Here is an 18,295-nt window from a genome sequence, read left to right as displayed (position 1 = left end):
AACAAGAAAGATTAAATGATCCATCCAGAGCTCCTAAAGTGGCATTATCTAGCATTTTATGGTACCAAAAGAGATGATATAACTCCATAATGCTGAATCAGATAAATTACCAGATAAATTCATCAAATTAATCAGATGAATTAAAAGCGTGACACTGGCAAAGTAATTTAAAGCCATAGCAGGGTGTAGGTAACCTCATCTACTTTTACTTTTAAAGAAGAATATCGGCCAGGCGCAGTGGCTCACGCTGTAATCCCAGCACTTTGGGAGGCCAAGGAAGGCAGATCATGAGGTCAGGAGTTCAAGACCAGCCTGGCCAACATGGTGAAACCTGGTCCCTCTACTAAAATAAGCAACAAATTACCGGTGCTGGTGGGCGGGGGGGTTGGGGGGGCCCCAAAACCGGCTGTAATCTCAGCTACTCAGGAGGCTGAGGCAGGAGAATGGATTGAACCCGGCGAGGCAGAGGTTGCAGTGACCAGATCATGCCTTGCACACCCCAGTCTGGGCAATACAGTGATATTCTGTCTCAAAAAAAAAAAAAAAAAAAAAAAAAAAAAGAAAGAAAGAAAGAAAGAAAAAGAAGAATATCTGCAGATTATTGTTTATCTTTAAAACTCAATGTACAGAACTCAGCTTTCTACTTTGGAGTTAAATACTAAATTGCTGACTGAGGAGTTATGCTACTTATATGGTATACACACCCAAACTTATCATACTTTATTAAACAACATAATGTAAAGGTCTGGTTCAACAGAAATATTTGACTGGTGATTTAAAAAATATGTGAAAGTATATGTATTTGTTGTCAAAAATCTTTAAAGTGATCAGAATGGAATTATAAACTCTAACAGTTTGAGTCAAACAGATAAGCTCGCATTAAAAAGATCCCTTTGGCTGGGAATATTTGTTACAATACTCAGGGCTAGAAACATTTTTATATCTCTTTCAGTCACTGCTTCTTTCCCACTGTATTGCCATGTTCTTGTTTAAATAAAAGGAATTCATTTTTAAGTCAATATGGAAAAAAACCCTAGCACTTATTACCTTTCATAAAGCAATTTCCTTTACACTTATACTGGTACAAGGGCACTTGGTATATGGCTAAATTAGTTTCCCAGTCCACATGTCACTTAGAAGAGCGAAGACTCATAGACTTCTTAAGTTGATTAAGGAACACAGATTTTGAGAACATTTTCCTTAACTCCTGCTACTTAGCAGAAATAATCTATTTCTACACACAATTACATATTTAGGTAACACCATTTTATACTTGAGCTCTTCATAAGCAGAAAATCAGAATGGATCAAATAATTGATAGAGAAAAAAACAAAGAGTAGCAGCAAGCAAACCTCTACCTCTTTCTGAAGTTGGACTTTTTCTTTCTCCAAAGTCTGGAACTCTACTTTTAACATGCCTATCTCATTTTTAAACCTTTGCATATCTTGCTGTAATTCTTCTTTTAGAGATACTTGTGATGTTCTCTCACTATGTGGTAGAGAAGACCTCACATTTTCTAATTCAGGTTCCATGCTTTTATAGTTAGGAGCACTGCAATGATCATATAATGGCTTCTGGAACAAGTTCTGTATTGGTTTTGTTTTCTTATAAGCGTCTGTACCAGCAGAAATCCTGTGCCTTTTTATTTGAATCATATGCTTCATTTCTTTGGAGCAGATCAAATCAAAAGGTCTTTTTGGATCACTAGACTGAGGCACATGTCTGATGTCTAATTTCCAATTAGTGGTACTTTGGTTCATATTTTTTGTCATTTGCATATCAAATTCTTCTTTCATTTCACCTGTAACTACTTCTGGGTTCCTTACTTTTTTATTTTCTCTATCATTATAAAATTCTCATCTGTGTTAAAACATGTTCAGTGTCTGGTTTGTTAACATTTCCATGGCCTAATTTATTTTCATTTAAATAAGTCTTAGAATATGACTGGCAGACATAGTCTGGGGACACAGAGTATGAAGGAGATGAAAAGCCATCTTCAAGACTGGGTTCTTTTTGTTCAGGCAATGCCTGGTATAGTACAGAGACAGGAGAATCTTTTTCATCACAATCAAGTATATTATTTGTCAAAGAAGAGGGTACTTCCTTTAAGTTTGCGCCTCCTTTAGAGTTATCATGTAGTGGCTCTTCCCCAGGATAAGCAGTAATTTTGTATTTTTCACAAGTTTCACCACAGCTCTGTTTTAACTCATTTGTGATGAGTTTTAAGTTATTTTTCCACTCTAATTTGCCTTGTTTGGTTGACATTTCTTCACCGTTTTGCACACCAGGAAGTCCTGAATATACAGACACATCCTCTCTATCACACTCCTTATTCAGTTCTGGTTCTTGAGACATTTTTTGCAGACGTGAAAGTGAAAGATTAATTTGCTTGTTTTGTTTTTCAGATGTCTTTTCTGTCAGGGTGCATGTTTTTAAAATAACTTTATCCTTGAGTAATCAAGTACGGACAAAGAACAATTAGGAAATAATTACAATTTAACTGTTAAACTTAATCTATGTTTAGTTACTCCCAAATCACTGGAATAGTAACTAAGAAGTAAAAACTAATTTGCCTTAGCCTAAAATAGAAGAAAAGCATGAACTAGCAAAGTTAAGTGTTTCACTGTTCCTTTGGATTAAACTTAATTCATTACATGTTAAATCTACCAAAAATAAATTAGCAGATGATCTGTAGCATTACAAAGGCATCCTCACTTAAAAAGATTTTACCTTACCATACCTCAAATACTGAGCACCTACTACAGTGCATTTAAGTACTTTTTCCAAAGATTTCTAACTGGAGAGTAGGGAAACTTTAAATCATTTGGAGCCAAAATAAACAACAATCAGAAAGAAAAGCAAATCCTTACATTTTGATTGAAATTATATACCATAATATGGTGTTATGCATCTGTATAGGCTATCAGCTTAAGTCCAATTCTTATATATTCTAAGGTTCATTAATAGTGGATAAAAAAATTCCGTAATATTTACTGATTTCCTAGACTGAAATAATCAGAAAGTTATTGTTTATATCCTAACAGTGGAAAGATCCCATTCTAAAAGGAATGATTTTCTTAATAACTGGGTTGATTTTCTGACTTCATTCTTTCCCTGAATGTAGACACTGAAGCTGACAGAGATCACAAGGCAGAATAAATCTTTAACCTTGGAATCAGTGACCAGGAATATAAGAATGTAAATCCTGAACCATTGGGAATGATTACTCCTTTAAGATGAATTCAACTCAGTGGCCATCAGTGTTAAAATGTTCATAATTTCTATTGTTTAATAATATGATTCAATATTTGATGTTACCATCTTTATCATGTAATATAAAAATGAAAGAGGCAACAATACTCAGGAAATTTCTGGCTTCAATTCCAAGGGTAAAGATTAACTATAACAAAAACAAAGACAAAAGATTAGCTATAGGTTACGATACATTCTAAGAATATTTTAACTAGTCTAAATGCTTTTAATACTAAATATTAAATAATGATCTATTGATTCTAAAAGGCTAGTCTGAAAGGTAATTTCATTTGAAAGATGTTACATCATTAAAGCAAAGAAAACAACATTAAAAGAGAAATTTAAAACAATATATATAATACCTGTGGCTGGTTATTTTCACTTTCTTTCCTTTCTTGCTCTTCTTCTGATGCCACTTCTAAGTCATGTTCAGCTGAAAAAATCCAAATATTTAGTTAAACGAACTACTTAGAACAGTTAGGTAAAAGGTATAGTCTTCATAGAAACAGAAAATAACATTTATTTTTATTTTATAAATTGAGAGGGTTTTCTTCTATTTGTTTTTGAGACAGGGCCTTACTCTGCCACCCTAGCTGGAGTGCAGTGGCGCAATCACAAAAAGTTTGAATGAAGCCTAATCTTTAGTGGAACATTTACTTCTCAGTAAGAAATACTTCTAAGTATCAGCTTAACGAAGTATCTAATTACAACTTCAACTATTATCCAAAACTTCAACAAACCACTTGGGGAGACTACTAACACTAGACAATAGGTTCAACCCATACAAACGTCTCAAAGATTCACTCACAAATTCATTCACCCAACGTAAATGAGCTAAACTGTCAGAAACAAAACAAAATTTTATGATACAGTAGGAATATATAAAGTAACACTGTAGATGTTCTCTATAACAGTATCTTTTCAACAAGGCACAAAGAGTGTTGTTCATTATTAATGAGTTCCAAAATTACTGTTACTTTTTACATCTTTATCATTGTATATCAGGTTCCTTATATCTGAAACGTTTTCTGCTATTTTGACAAATTTCTTTTCATCTTTTAAGACTAAGAGAGTTATGTGAAGTCTTCCTTGATTAGAACTATCTTCCCCCTGATAAACAGGTGTCTCCTTCCTTGGGGTTGCCTTAGTACCTTATCTTTGTACTGTATCTTTTCCATCTGAACTGTAAATCATTTATTTATATGTTTATGCCCTTTCTCCCCAGACAGTAGGGGACAATCTTTCAAGTTATCTTTGTATAAACAGTCTTTATCTATTTTACTGGACAATTATTTACTGAGTTCCTGCTAAGTGCTAAACACTGGGGTTTAAAGAATGTAAATAAGAACAGCACGGTGGCTCACATCTGTAATCCCAGCACTCTGGAAGGCCAAGGCGGGTGGATCACTTGAGGCCAGGAGTTCCAGACCAGCCTGGCCAACATGATGAAACGCCCTGTCTACTAAAAATACAAAAATGAGCTGGGCTTGGTGATGGGTGCCTGTGATCCCAGCTACTTGGAAGGCTGAGTTAGGAAAATCACTTGAACCTGGGAGGCAGAGGTTTGCGGAGAGCCAAGATCATGCTGCTGCACTCCAGTGAGACTCCATCACAAAAAAAAAAAAAAAAAAACCAAGTAAATAAAAGGTGTCAAAGATGGCTTTTCTAGAGATCATGCCTGAGTTGAGACTTAAAAAGTGAGGTTAGCCAGACTAAAAGGGGTAAAGGGCAGGAAAGGGTAACAGCATGCAAGGCAGCAACAAGAGAGGGAAAGAAGCCTCAGATAGAATATTTGTCTAAAATACAAGCGCCCGAGGAGAGCATCACCAGCAGTTGAGTAATCCCAGAGAAAAGGGCAGAAAGGGGAAAGGGCTAAAGAGGGAGAGTTAGGCAGAAGTCAGATGATGAAAGCCTTATATGTAATCTTAAGATGTTTGAACATTTATGTTTTCAAGACGGACTCAAGGTCCTATTTGCATTGGAGACAGATCATCCTAAATACTGTGGGGAGGATGAATTTCAAGGGCATATGAATAAATAAAGGGAACTGAATTAGAAAATATTGCAAAACAAGGAAAATGTAGGCCTAAACTGAGGGAATGTTTCCAAAAATATTTAGGATATAGACTATCAGTACCCAATACAGAGTGAATTTTTATTAAATGAATACATGTATATATCTGGGTCCCTGGAGAACTAGACTCTATTCATTACTTTATAAAAGGTATTAAATGAGAAGTGAAACAATCTACAGGCACTGTTTAAGTTGTTTACTCCATGCTTTTTCTGTTTCATGTCTTCCTGTGTTGAGGGATTTCATTTAGTTATTTTGTTTTAAAAGTCCTGCTTCTTAGATCTACCAAGCTCATGAAGAAATAAGAACAAACAAGCATATATAGGTATAGGTAAGTAACTCTGGATTTACAGCTTGCAGCCACTACTCTAGGAGACAGCTGATCATCTTCTGTAAAATACCACGTTAATTTTACAAGGGGGAAAAGAAAACAAAACTACTGGGATAAAAAAATTATATAATTTATTACTGTATACCAGATCATATGATTAAGGGCACTGAGTTAAACTGGTACATAAAGTAAAACACATTAGATGCAATTAATCAATAGACTGGGTGTCCTAAAAGAATTATTAATAAAATTGAACTTCATATATCTTTTTTAAATGATAGAGCACTGCTTAAAACAAATATTCCTAGTGAACAACTATTCATTAAAACAAGGTGACAGACTATGTGTACACAGCTGGGGATACACTATAGAGAAATTCTCAATGATTCCCACTAATACTGGGGCAGTCCATTCTATAATATCTAAAGCCATAGAAATTTTAAGAAATAATATTTGATTTGGATGGTGCTTCTTTGTTACATTACATGTAGTTATAACTAATACTTGTGAATTCAGAGCTGTAAAAATAAAGCATAAAAACCACATTGTGCTTGAGTAGGCAATATTTAGATCTCTACCTAGTTTCCCATCCAGTCCCAAAACTCTAAATATAATCCTGGTCCTGACTCTCAAGTTTATGTTCCATACTAGCCTAAACAAAATTACTCTCTCTCCTAATTCTCTTTGTTGTTCATAGATTGTTTTGGTTAGAGGAAGAATACAAATGCCCTGCTAAAAAGTATTTTGTTTGGTTGTAGGTTACATAAGGAGAGTAAACACAAAGTACTTTTACTAAAAATGATTCTTTTCCTTCTTTTTTTTTTTTTTGTGAGATGGAGTCTTGCTCTGTCGCCCGGGTTGGAGTGCAATGGTGTGACCTTTGCTCACTGCAAGCTCTGCCTCCTGGGCTCAAGTGATTCTCCTGCCTCAGCCTCCTGAGTAGCTGGAATTACAGGCGCCCTCCACCACGCCCAGCTAATTTTCATATTTTCAGTAGAGATGGGGTTTCACCATGTGGGCCAGGGTGCTCTTGAACTTCTGACCTCAGGTGATCCACCCGCCTTGGCCTTCCAAAGTGCTGGAATTACAGGCATGACCCAGCCAAAAATAATTTTTTTTTAAAGTTATAACTAGGCCGGGCAAGGTAGCTCACGCCTGAAATCCCCACAACTTGGGAGGCTGAAGTGGGTGGATTATCTGAGGTCAGGAGTTCAAGACCAGCCTGACCAACATGGTGAAACCCTGTCTCTACTAAAAATACAAAATTAGCCAGGCATGATGGTGCATGCCTGTAATCCCAGATGCTTGGGAGGCTGAGGAAGGAGAATCGCTTGAACCCGGGAGGCAGAGGTTACAGTGAGCTGAGATCATGCCATTGCACTCCAGCTTGGGCAACAAGAGCAAAACTCCGTCTCAAAACATAAAATAAAAAATAAAAGTCATAACTATGATATTATGAAGCCAAGTACTCTAGGACTGAATTCTCTGTGCTTCTGTGTTACCTTCTTTGCTTTCTGTTTGCTGGTAGCTGTGATTCACACAGGTCATGGAGAGTATCATTCTCTAATTGAAACTCAGCTCCAATAGTAATCTTTTCTTTAGCTATTTGTCCCAGTTCTGTGGATGCTGACTGATTTTTGGTCACTGACTGTGATACAGATAGATAATTTATCACTGATTTTCAAATTCCTAGGTCTTTGGCAAGTCTTATTACTGAGGGTCAAGCTAGTACAGTCCCAATCTGAAAACTCTGAAAATAAAGTTTTTACTTATTAGAATGTAAATAATATAAATTTGACTAACTTTCTTCATAGAAGCAGTCCCATGTCAACCTCTATCCTACACACACACTCCTCCTCCATGGTGAACTGTATTTTACATGTCCTTTACTTGCCATTTGCTCACAGAAGTTTAATTCACTGTCATCTCTCAGATTTTTTTCTGTTTTCATTTTTTAGTATTACTTATTTACTTTGATTCACTCAGCAAGCTCTGTTACCTATTTTGTTTTCCATAAGAGATTTATTAATAATTAAAGATTCTTCAGGGATATGAATTTTTTTATGAACAAACTTTATGTCTAACCGTTTTAGGTTTAAATACGGATAGAAGTATTTGTGTGTGTTTGTGTGTGTGTGTGTGTGTGTGTGTTCTAAAGACAAAAACATTTAATAAATAAACTTTAAATAAAAACTTACTACAATGAAATGCTCTTTCCTCAATGCATCAGTGTCTTCAGAATTTACTTTTTAGCCTTGGATAAACATCAGAAATTTACAGACAAAATGATGGACTTGGCCGGGCGCGGAGGCTCACGCCTGTAATCCCAGCACTTTGGGAGGCCAAGGCAGGTGGATCATGAGGTCAAGAGATGGAGACCATCCTGGCCAACATGGCAAAACCCCATCTCTCCTAAAAATACAAAAATTAGCTAGGCGTGTTGGCACAGGCCTGTAGTCCCAGCTACTTGGGAGGCTGAGGCAGGAGAATTGCTTGAACCCAGGAGGCAGAGGTTGCAGTGAGCCGAGATTGTGCCACTGCACTCCAGCCTGGCGACAGAGCGAGACTCCGTCTCAAAAAAAAAAAAAAGAAAGAAAAAAATGATGTCTTTAAGTGACCTAATTGTTCCCACCTGAAAATAAATCCAGGTTCACACTTGATCCAGAGAGTACATAGTGCCATGAAACAAGAAGTGAATATACAACAAAAATGTTTTCCTTTTTTCTTTATAAACAAAATTGTTGGATTTAAACTTTTTAAGACAAGCAAAAGAAAAAAGTAAAAACCATAGAAGTGAAACTTTAAAGGCCATTTCCTCATCAAAGGACCATTTACCATTTGACATCTACAAACCATACATATGGTTTAAAACCGTGGTTCTGTATTTTGATCTAAGAATCCCTAGAATTCAATATCCATTCAAGGGTACAAGAGGTTGCATAATGCATAATATATCTGACATTTTCACTCTCATTTTCTGAGAAGTGTACAGTAGACTTTTTCGAAGCTAGGATGTATCACAACATCATAGGCTAATGGTTCATGGGTCATAGCTCTAAAGCCTATTCGAATGCATGGCTGTACATGCACGTATTTTCTATTTTTCAGTTTTAATTTCTAATATAGTACTTATCAACAGCTAAAAACCACTTAAACAAAGATCACTTTTCTCCTCATTGGTAAGCATGATTTTCATTTCAAAAATGAAATCCACAATGATTTCTTTTTTTTTTCAGACCAGTCTCACTCTGTCACCAGGCTGAAGTCCAGTGGCGCCATCTCGGCTCACTGCAACCTCCGACTCCCTGGTTCAAGCAATTCTCCTGCCTCAGCCTCCCGAGTAGCTGGGATTACAGGCATGTGTCACCACGCCCAGCTAATTTTTGTATTTTTTAGTAGAGACGGGGTTTCACCATGTTGGCCAGGATGGTCTTGATCTCCTGACTGCATGATTTGCCTGCCTCAGCCTCCCAAAGTGCTGGGATTATAGGCGTGAGGCACCGCGCCTGGCCCCCAATGATTTTTATGTTTTTTTGTTTGTTTGTTTTGAGACGTCATCTCACTCTGTCACCCAGGCTGGAGTGCAGTGGCACAATCTTGGCTCACTGCAAACTCCGCCTCCGGGTTCATGCCATTCTCCTGCCTCAGCCTCCCAAGTAGCTGGGACTACAGGCGCCCACCACCACGCCTGACTAATTTTTTGGATTTTTGGTAAAGACGGAGTTTCATCGTGTTAGCCAGGATGGTCTCAATCTTCTGACCTCGTGATCCACCCACCTCGGCCTTCCAAAGTGCTGGGATTACAGGCGTGAGTCACCATGCCTGGCCTGATTTTTATGTTTATTTAATTATTGTTTATCCGAATGAAGAGAGTTTAATTAAATGTACAGTGATAAAATGGAATACTATAAAGAACTTAAACCAGAGCTACTTGTGTTGATATGGGTAGATTTGAAAAATATAATGCTAGGCAAACAAAAGAAAGTTGAAGAATGATATGTACAGTGTACAACCATTTATATACAATTTTAGGACATGAAAACAAATTCTATGTATTATTTATAGACGTATACATGTACAGTAAAATGTTTTAAAAGAGCATGGGAATGGGACTAACTAATTCAGCGTGTTGGTTACCTCTATGCAGTAATTTTTAATAGTATAAAAGGACCCTAAAGCCAAAAAGTTTCAGAATTGCTGTTTTAAAAGACTATGTCTACCAAATAGTAATTAAAAATAGTTACTGCCTGGGCATGGTGGCTTAAGCCTGCAAACCTAGCACTATGGGAGGCTAAGGTGGGAGGATCACCTGAGATCAGGAGTTCGAGACCAGCCTGGCCAACATGGTGAAACCCTGTCTCTAAAAAATACAAAAATTAGCCAGGCATGGAGGTGTGTGCCTGTAATCCCAGCTACCAGGAAGCCTGAGGCAGGAGAATTGCTGGAACCCAGGAGGCGGAGGTTGCAGTGAACCAAGATCATGCCACTGCACTCAGCCTGGGCGACAGAGTGAGACTCTGTATTTAAAAAAAAAAAAAAAAAAAAAAGCCGGGCACAGTGGCTCACGCCTGTAATCCCAGAACTTTGGGAGGCCGAGGTGGGCAGATCACCTGAGGTCAGGAGTTTGAGACCAGTCTGGCCAACATGGTGAAACCCCGTCACTACTAAAAATAGAAAAATTTGCCAGGCATGGTGATGCACACCTGTAATCCCAGTTATTTTTCAGGAGGCTGAGGCAGGAGAATCACTTGAACCTGGGAGGCGGAGGTTGCACTGAGCTGAGATCATGCCACTGCATTTCAGTCTGGGTGACAAAGTGAGACTCAGTCTCAATTGAAAAAAATTTTTTAAAAAATCCTTCCATCAAATTTGGGGAAAAAAAGAATTAGGAATAAGAAAACTGTGAGCATTTCAAATATTTCAAAAATGTTAACATGCTTCCTTCCAGAGTTAAATATGTATTGTAGCATTTACCTGCTTTGGATGTTTGTACATCCTTCGTTCCTCCTGCTTTATTTGGAACAGAATCTTTCATTTCAATGGTAGGCTGAATGGGTTTTGAAACAAAATGATTAATAAATAATGTATACTTTATACAATATGCACTTAATAATTCAAGATAAAAATATAAAACTTATTACCTTCAAGTGAAGATATCTCTCAGGAGACTCTAAAAAGCAAAAGGGACATATAATCAATTACATGTAAATATGACAAAGCAAATTATAAATTCATGCAGTGTTAGTATGACCTGAATCATCATGCTTGGTTTGAAAACGATTATGTTAATTGTTGGGATGTTGTTTATGTTGGTTAGGACAGCAACATGACAGAAGTATACTGGAGAAAAAAACAGGAACACAGGTTTAATAAAACATGCAGTTATGATTTGAATGTAAGATTATGTTCCAAGTGACTATAACTAAAATAGAAAGGTGCACATATACCAACATGAGCATGCTGGTTGATGGAGAGAAAGGTAATCTTTAATTAGAGGAGCAAATCATGACCCTGAGAGGAGAAATGTCAAGGCTGATGGTAAAATGAGACAGCGTATCTTTAATGCAACACATCAGAATCATTTATACCATTACACTACAAGTATTTATCATGTTCTTCAACTTGTCCTGTAATTTAGGAAGCACACAGCTGTGATGCCACTTGACTTGGATATATAACTCATTTCTCATCAGAGAAAATGTTCCGAATTGATCAGCTTGGATATACACTTGTAGAATAACAGTTAACAAAAATACTCATTTTTTTCCATACCCATGTGGGCTACTGGCATGCCTACATTTCTTGTATCCTCTAGTTTAGCCATCTTAAAGTTTCTTGATCCACTCATGCAAGAAGGTATATAAAACACATCTAAGGAATAACACATAATAAGCTTTCAATATTGAAATATTTATCAAAAGGAAAAAATTTAATTGCCACAGAATTAGATATTAATAACATTTTATATTTCAAAATTAGTGCAGTTTTTTAAATCAATGCAGTGTTTACTGAAAACAACAATTTTAGTATTCAAGGAATTAACTGTAATTTTTTCATTTCTAAAATATCATGCTAGCTTCTAAAGGATTTTATGAAACAGCTATCGTTACCAAAAAGCAACTTTCTTTAAGAAAAAAGCCAGTGCTTCTGTATTCAAATAAAACTCATTTGATTAATACCAATGCAACATGTACCTTTTTTTTTTTTTTTTTTTGATACAGAGTCTCGCTCTGTCACCCAGACTGTAGTGCAGTGGCACAATCACGGCTCATTGCTCCCTGCAACCTCAACCTCGCAGGCTCAAGCAATCCTCCTGCCTTAGCCTCCTGAATAGCTGAACTACAGGCCCATGCACCACCATGCCTAATTTTTGTATGTTTTTGTAGAGATGCAGTCTAGCCATATTGCTCAGGCTGGTCTCAAACTCCTGGGCTCCAGTAACCCACCCACCTTGGCCTCCCAAAGTGCTTAGTGACAGACGAACCACCACGATCCGTCCAAAGCAACATATCTGTTTGATGTCTGATAGTTATACAGAAGAGATATGAATCACTGTAGTTTACCCCAATTCTAGCATGCCCTCCTGCTTGTAATAATCTCTGGAGCAGAAATGATCTAATCGTCTGTTTGAGTGTAAATATACTGAATCCATCTGGAAATGAGTTCTCTCAAGTTTCCTCATCATTAACTCCAAAATGACTCAACTGACTTCTTTCTTTCCTCTTTCTCCATTCACAATCTCTTCCTTTGCAAAAGTAATCTCTAGATCTGTAGTCTTGATTCTTCCCATTCTAAATCCTTTTTATGGAATATTCTCAGCACTTCTTTCCTCTTCATTTAACAATAGTTATCTTATATCTACAATTTCTATTCCTCCATCTCTTTGTTCCTTCTCCTCTGGCTAGAAACATGCTCAGAAATAAAAGAAAAATAATGCTTTATCTTGATCCTGTTATGCCTCGAATTGTTGTCCAACAACTCTTCTTTCAGATTTCTCAAAAAGGAAGTCTTGTTACTCAGAGTGTGGTCCAAGGACCAGAAGCATCAGCATTATGTGGGAACTTACTAGAAATACAGAACCCCATGCCTGCTGAATCAAAATGTACATTTTTAACAAGATTCCCAGCTGATTTATTAAGTTTTAAGAACCTCTGGTCCATACTTAGTGTGCTTCCACATTCTTTTATGTTAGATTACCCTTTTGGAATCTGGCGTCAAGTTCCTCCCTACTATGTCCCCCAAACTGAAACTGTATTACAAGTCATGAGGTTGCTAGTGGGCTTTTTATCAGAGTATGCCTTCCTTGATCTCCCCATAACCACCCCTACTCTCTTCTTTCCAGTTCTCTTCTTTTGGCCTTTGAGATACTACCCTATGAGGTAACATTTTCTTTCTTTCTTTCTTTCTTTTTGAGACAGAATCTCACTCTGTTGTCCAGGCTGGAGTGCAGTGGTGCAATCTTGGCTCACTGCAACTTCCATCTCCCAGGTTCAAGTGATTCTCCTACCTGAGCCTCCCAAGTAGCTAGGATTACAGGCACGCGCCACCGTGCCTGGCTAATGTTTGTATTTTTAGTAGAGACAGGTTTTCACCATGTTGGCCAGGCTGGTCTCAAACTCCTGACCTCAGGTGATCTACCTTCCAAAGTGTTGGGATTACAGGTGTAAGCCACCATGCTCAGCCTGATGTAACATTTTCTATGACATTAAATTATAGATATGTATGGCTGACCACATATGCCTGTATTCATCTATGGCAAATGAAACGTGCCATAGATGGTCCAGTACTTCCATCCTTGCCTTCCCAACAGTGAGGAGGACAGGAAGAGTGGGTAAATTTTGGTCTACTTCTCTGACAAGTTTTGGTACGCAAAGCTCATTTTAAACTCTTCCTACCTTTCTAATACCCTGCTTTTCCATTTTCTAAAGAATTATTTTATTTTCTAATTTTTATATTTTTGAGACGAAGTCTTGCTCTGTTGCCCAGGCTGGAGTGCAGTGACGCGATCTCAGCTCACTGTCACCTCCACCTCCCAGGTTCAAACAAATCTCTTGCCTCAGCCTCCCAAGTAGCTGGAATTACAGGTGTTTGCCACCACACTCAGCTAATTTTTGTATTTTTAGTAGAGACAGGGTTTTACCATGTTGGCCAGGCTGGTCTCGAACTCCTGACCTCAAGTGATCTGCCCGCTTTGGCTTCCCAAAGTGTTGGGATTAAAGGTGTGAGCCTAGAATTATTTTAGGGCGGTGCCTGGCCCTAGAATTATTTTATTTTGCCACTCTCCATTACATACACTTGCTTCTTTGTCCTTCATTCACTCCCTGTACTCTCTGCCTTCCTCATTCTCATGTCCTCTTTTACTCCTCTCCTCTTCCTTATTTCCTGGCTCCCTCAGGTCTTAATGTATTTTGAAATGGATCTAATAATTCAGTTCCCTTAGTGGCACTAGCAATTTAATCTGTTGCTTACACATAAGATATATAACTTATCACAATTTCACCTCTTTTTATTCTTACTATGCATTTAATAGGTGATTTTCTTTGGCTATTAGAATATAGCAACGGTCATGTTTTTAAATAAACACTCTGTCCAATGGCTTTTTTTTTTTTTTTTTTTTTTTTGAGATGGGGCTGGAGTGCAGTGGCCAGATCTCAGCTCACTGCAAGCTCCACCTCAGCCTCCGGAGCAGCTGGGACTACAGGCGCCCGCCATCTCGCCCGGCTAGTTTTTTGTATTTTAGTAGAGACGGGGTTTCACCATGTTAGCCAGGATGGTCTCGATCTCCTGACCTCGTGATCCGCCCATCTTGGCCTCCCAAAGTGCTGGGATTACAGGCTTGAGCCACCGCGCCCGGCCTGTCCAATGGCTTTTTTAAAACAAAAGACAGCTCTTACCTTCTGCTTGTTCATTTCCCATATTTTTTTCTTTTCGATCTGCAGCCCCAGCTAAAGGATCAACATACTTCTGTGGAAAATTCTCAGAGATACTCTGTTAAAATTAATATCAATAATGAGTTTCAATTTTACAAAAAGAATGAATTGCTAAAGATTTTCTAATCACTTTCAAATATAATATGAATTTCCTATTTTAAAAGCAATTAGGCTTAAAAATAAGTATGTATTGAAAACCAAAACATTTCAATAAAGAATCTCATATATGCTCACTAGATTAAGCTTATCTTTCATCTTCAGATGACTATTGACTCTGCAAACCAAACACAGAAGGCCCAAGGACACATATTAACAGACAAAATATTAACTTATGTGCACAGTTCAACGAGTAATTAATATCAGAAGACCTAACTCTACTTTGTATTCCCCACCAAAAATAAGAGGGGAGCTTCTCTGAACCTATTCTGGTTTGGGGGCTGCCTGATTAAGAGGGAAAAAAAGTCTATTTTAAAAAATAGAATACACTCGCTATAGTACAGCATTAAATATTTAAAATATTTCTAATTATAGAAATGTTTAGTGTTAAGATATGTGGCATGATAAGAAACTGGAGTATATCCTGTTAAGTATAAATAGAACACTGCAGAAACTGCTTCATTTAAGTAAACAATGGCTTAGAAAAATCTAAATACTTTTTGATAAAACTTTCACTGATAGGAAAATGGTTGACTAAAATGACAAAGCCGTAAGAAAAACTTTGCTTTATGTTATGTCTAAAGAAAAGCAAGGAAATATAAGATACAGAATATAAACTCTTTCCCAATTAAGAAATAATTTCAAAGAAGTATAGCAAGCCTTCATAAAAACAGAAGAATAAGAACATTTATGTATTAAGCATGTGAAATGTGCCAGGCCCTTATTTGCACATTTTCTTTTCTATGCACTATAATAATAAAAATGATGATGATGATGGTTACCCGGCTTCCTGCTTCTTGGTCATTCTAAGATGTTAAGAGTAAAATGATGAACAGATCTGACGATTGTGTCCTCTGCCCAGAATGCCCTCCTCCTAGCCTTTCGGATGGCTGCTCCTTCTCTTCCTTTAGTTGGCACTCTAAGGTCACACTCAGAAAGATCTTCTCTCACTATAGAATTTCACTCCCACTCCGATCCCCATCCTAACTACAAACTCCCTCAATTTTCTCTAACCTAATACTCTCTGTTTTCTTCATATGAAGCACTTATAGTGACTTATAAGTGTTTGTGATTTACTTGTTTTTCAGTTCCCACTACTAGAGCATAAGCCCTCACCTTGTACATGCAGTGTCTAATAGTCTAGCACGTGGTTGGTACTCAATTTATTCAAGCTCAAACATTTAAAATCTCATTGGGAAGGTCTCAAGTGTCAACTCACTATATTCCTATAAGATATCTCCAGTAACTGTCTAGTGAAACTTATACCCCAAATTAGAAATTCACATTTCTGTTCCAACTTTCCCATTCTTTTCTTGACACTACTGCCTTCACATTTACAAAAAGTACCCTGAATATTTATTAAGTCACTGGAAATGATTTTGAAAATCATTTCTACTTATTACAATACCACTCAACCAAATCGTTATTATTCTCCATATTCTTCCTTCTCCTGAAAGTTCCCTGCAGATCTATACAAATATATATTAATACTTTAAAGTCCCAGACATTATCTTTTCAAGTTCTAAGTTGTCAAGAAAAAAAACTACATTCCAAACTGTTTCTCTCTGAATCTCATTAGGATTTTTACTCATCCGTTCGTAACACAGAATCATGGCCATAGGTTAACCTGAAATAATTCTTTTTTTTGAGGCGGAGTCTTGCTCTGTTGCCAGGATGGAGTGCAGTGGTGTGATCTCAGCTCACTACAACCTCTGCCTCCCGGGTTCAAGGGATTCCCCTGCCCCAGCCTCCAGAATAGTGACTACAGGCACACGCCACCACACCCAGCTAAATTTTTGTATTTTTGTAGAGACGGGGTTTTACCATGCTGGCCAGGATGATCTCCATCTCCTGACCTCATGATCCACCCGCCTCGGCCTCCCAAAGTGCTTGGATTACAGGCGTGAGCCACCTCGCCCGGCTGACTTGAAATAATTCTTTAGTTTTTAGATAAACTTAACTTTAGAACCCATACTAATTCCTTGTGACTTCTAAGCCTTTTTTGTTCTTTTTTTATTTTATTTTATTTTATCTTTTGCACTATCCTACACTGGATTCTTAAATGAATCCTGCAAATTAGCAGAATTATACTATGCAGCAATAATATACTTAGCACATACTTTATTAATTATACACTGAAAAATATAAGAAAGTAGTTCCTTATGGATGTATGCAGAGGTAAAAAAGTCAAGTCAGAGCATCGCTTTATGTTTTAAACATCACTCAATGCTTATATTTTAAAATAACAGTAACAACCATAGACAGTACCTCAGAATCCCAAGGTGATTCTATATCTTCCTCTTGTCCTAATCCTAATGCGGACATCATATCTATCAAATGTGATACACAGATATATGCATGAGAACATTTACTATTGTAAATTTTAAATACATATATCTACAAAATAAAAAAATAAAAAAATTAAATACATATACAAGTCTATCTCCATTCATGAATATTTCAATAAAATAAAAATAATAGCAAAAAAAGAATTTCACAAGGTTGATGCAGTCTCAGGAAAAAATTGGTAATATGAAGAAAGACAGCAAAAGAAAAATATTTTTAAAATGAATATAATACTTGGGTCTGCATATGTTAACTGGTTGTCTTAGAGTTTTTTTGTTTGTTTGTTTTTTGAGACAGAGTCTCACTCTGTTACCCAGGCTGGAGTGCAGTGGCACAATCTCAGCCCACTGCAACTTCCATCTCCTAGGTTCAAGCAATTCTCTGCCTCAGCCTCCCAGGTACCTGGGATTAAAGGCATGCACCACCACACAAAGCTAATATTTGTATTTTTTTCTTCAAGAGAATTAAATCGTTTATTAATTACACATAATGGATGACACACAAGCTTCATTCCCATCTATAATTTTATCTGGTACCATTATGATGCGCCAACAATCACTTTTATAACCAATAATTCCATGATTTTGCTTGGGTAATCCCTTTTAATGGTGAACTTCAGGTCACAACAGTAACTATCAGTTCAACTATACCAAGGTTTCCGAAGACAATGGCTTCTCCACCCAAGCTGGTTGTATATAAATTCCAAATAGAACCTGGCATCACCCTGAAGGAATTCTAAGTTCACGTTGTTGGGGAAATTTACCAAGATGGCTTCAGAGTAGACTAACTTTACACAGCACATTAAAAAAAAGACATTTATTCAGCATCACGATCAGACTATTACATTTAGCAATCAACAGCATGGGTGTAAAAAAACCACAAAATCTACATTAAAACCCTTTGTTGGAATGCTTTACACTTTCCACAGAACAGAAACTAAAATAACCTGTTATACAATTAGTCACAAATACAGTCCTCGAGTTTTTTGCCCATACACATGAGTATTTGTCTAAAACATGTCTTCTTTGTAGCAGCTAGGCCCTGCCACCACTGTGCTTGGCTGAGTTCACAAATCTGTTGTAACCTGTAGCTTCCCTGTCACTTCTCTGGCTCTCCTCTCCTGCTAAGCTTTGTTTCCTAATTAAAATCTTCTGCCACTGCCATAGCTACTGCTGCTGCTGGAACCGCCATAGCCACCTTGGTTTC

General features: G+C 37.2%; 1 protein-coding gene across 1 annotated transcript in view; it reads right to left on the bottom strand.

Moving 5' to 3' along the window:
* ANKRD26 (ankyrin repeat domain 26) overlaps positions 1-18,295 on the bottom strand; it is a 96,433-nt gene that overhangs the window by 44,860 nt on the left and 33,278 nt on the right. The window contains 6 exon segments of the mRNA XM_017853026.1: positions 3,615-3,685; positions 10,632-10,704; positions 10,799-10,827; positions 11,430-11,528; positions 14,552-14,645; positions 17,012-17,073. Of these exon segments, the coding sequence (XP_017708515.1) occupies positions 3,615-3,685; positions 10,632-10,704; positions 10,799-10,827; positions 11,430-11,528; positions 14,552-14,645; positions 17,012-17,073 (428 nt within the window).

The sequence above is a fragment of the Rhinopithecus bieti genome, unplaced genomic scaffold (assembly GCF_001698545.2).
Source record: "Rhinopithecus bieti isolate Rb0 unplaced genomic scaffold, ASM169854v2 scaffold_35615, whole genome shotgun sequence".
In the NCBI taxonomy this organism is placed as follows: domain Eukaryota; kingdom Metazoa; phylum Chordata; class Mammalia; order Primates; family Cercopithecidae; genus Rhinopithecus; species Rhinopithecus bieti.
This window is presented reverse-complemented; position numbering and strand designations above follow the sequence as displayed.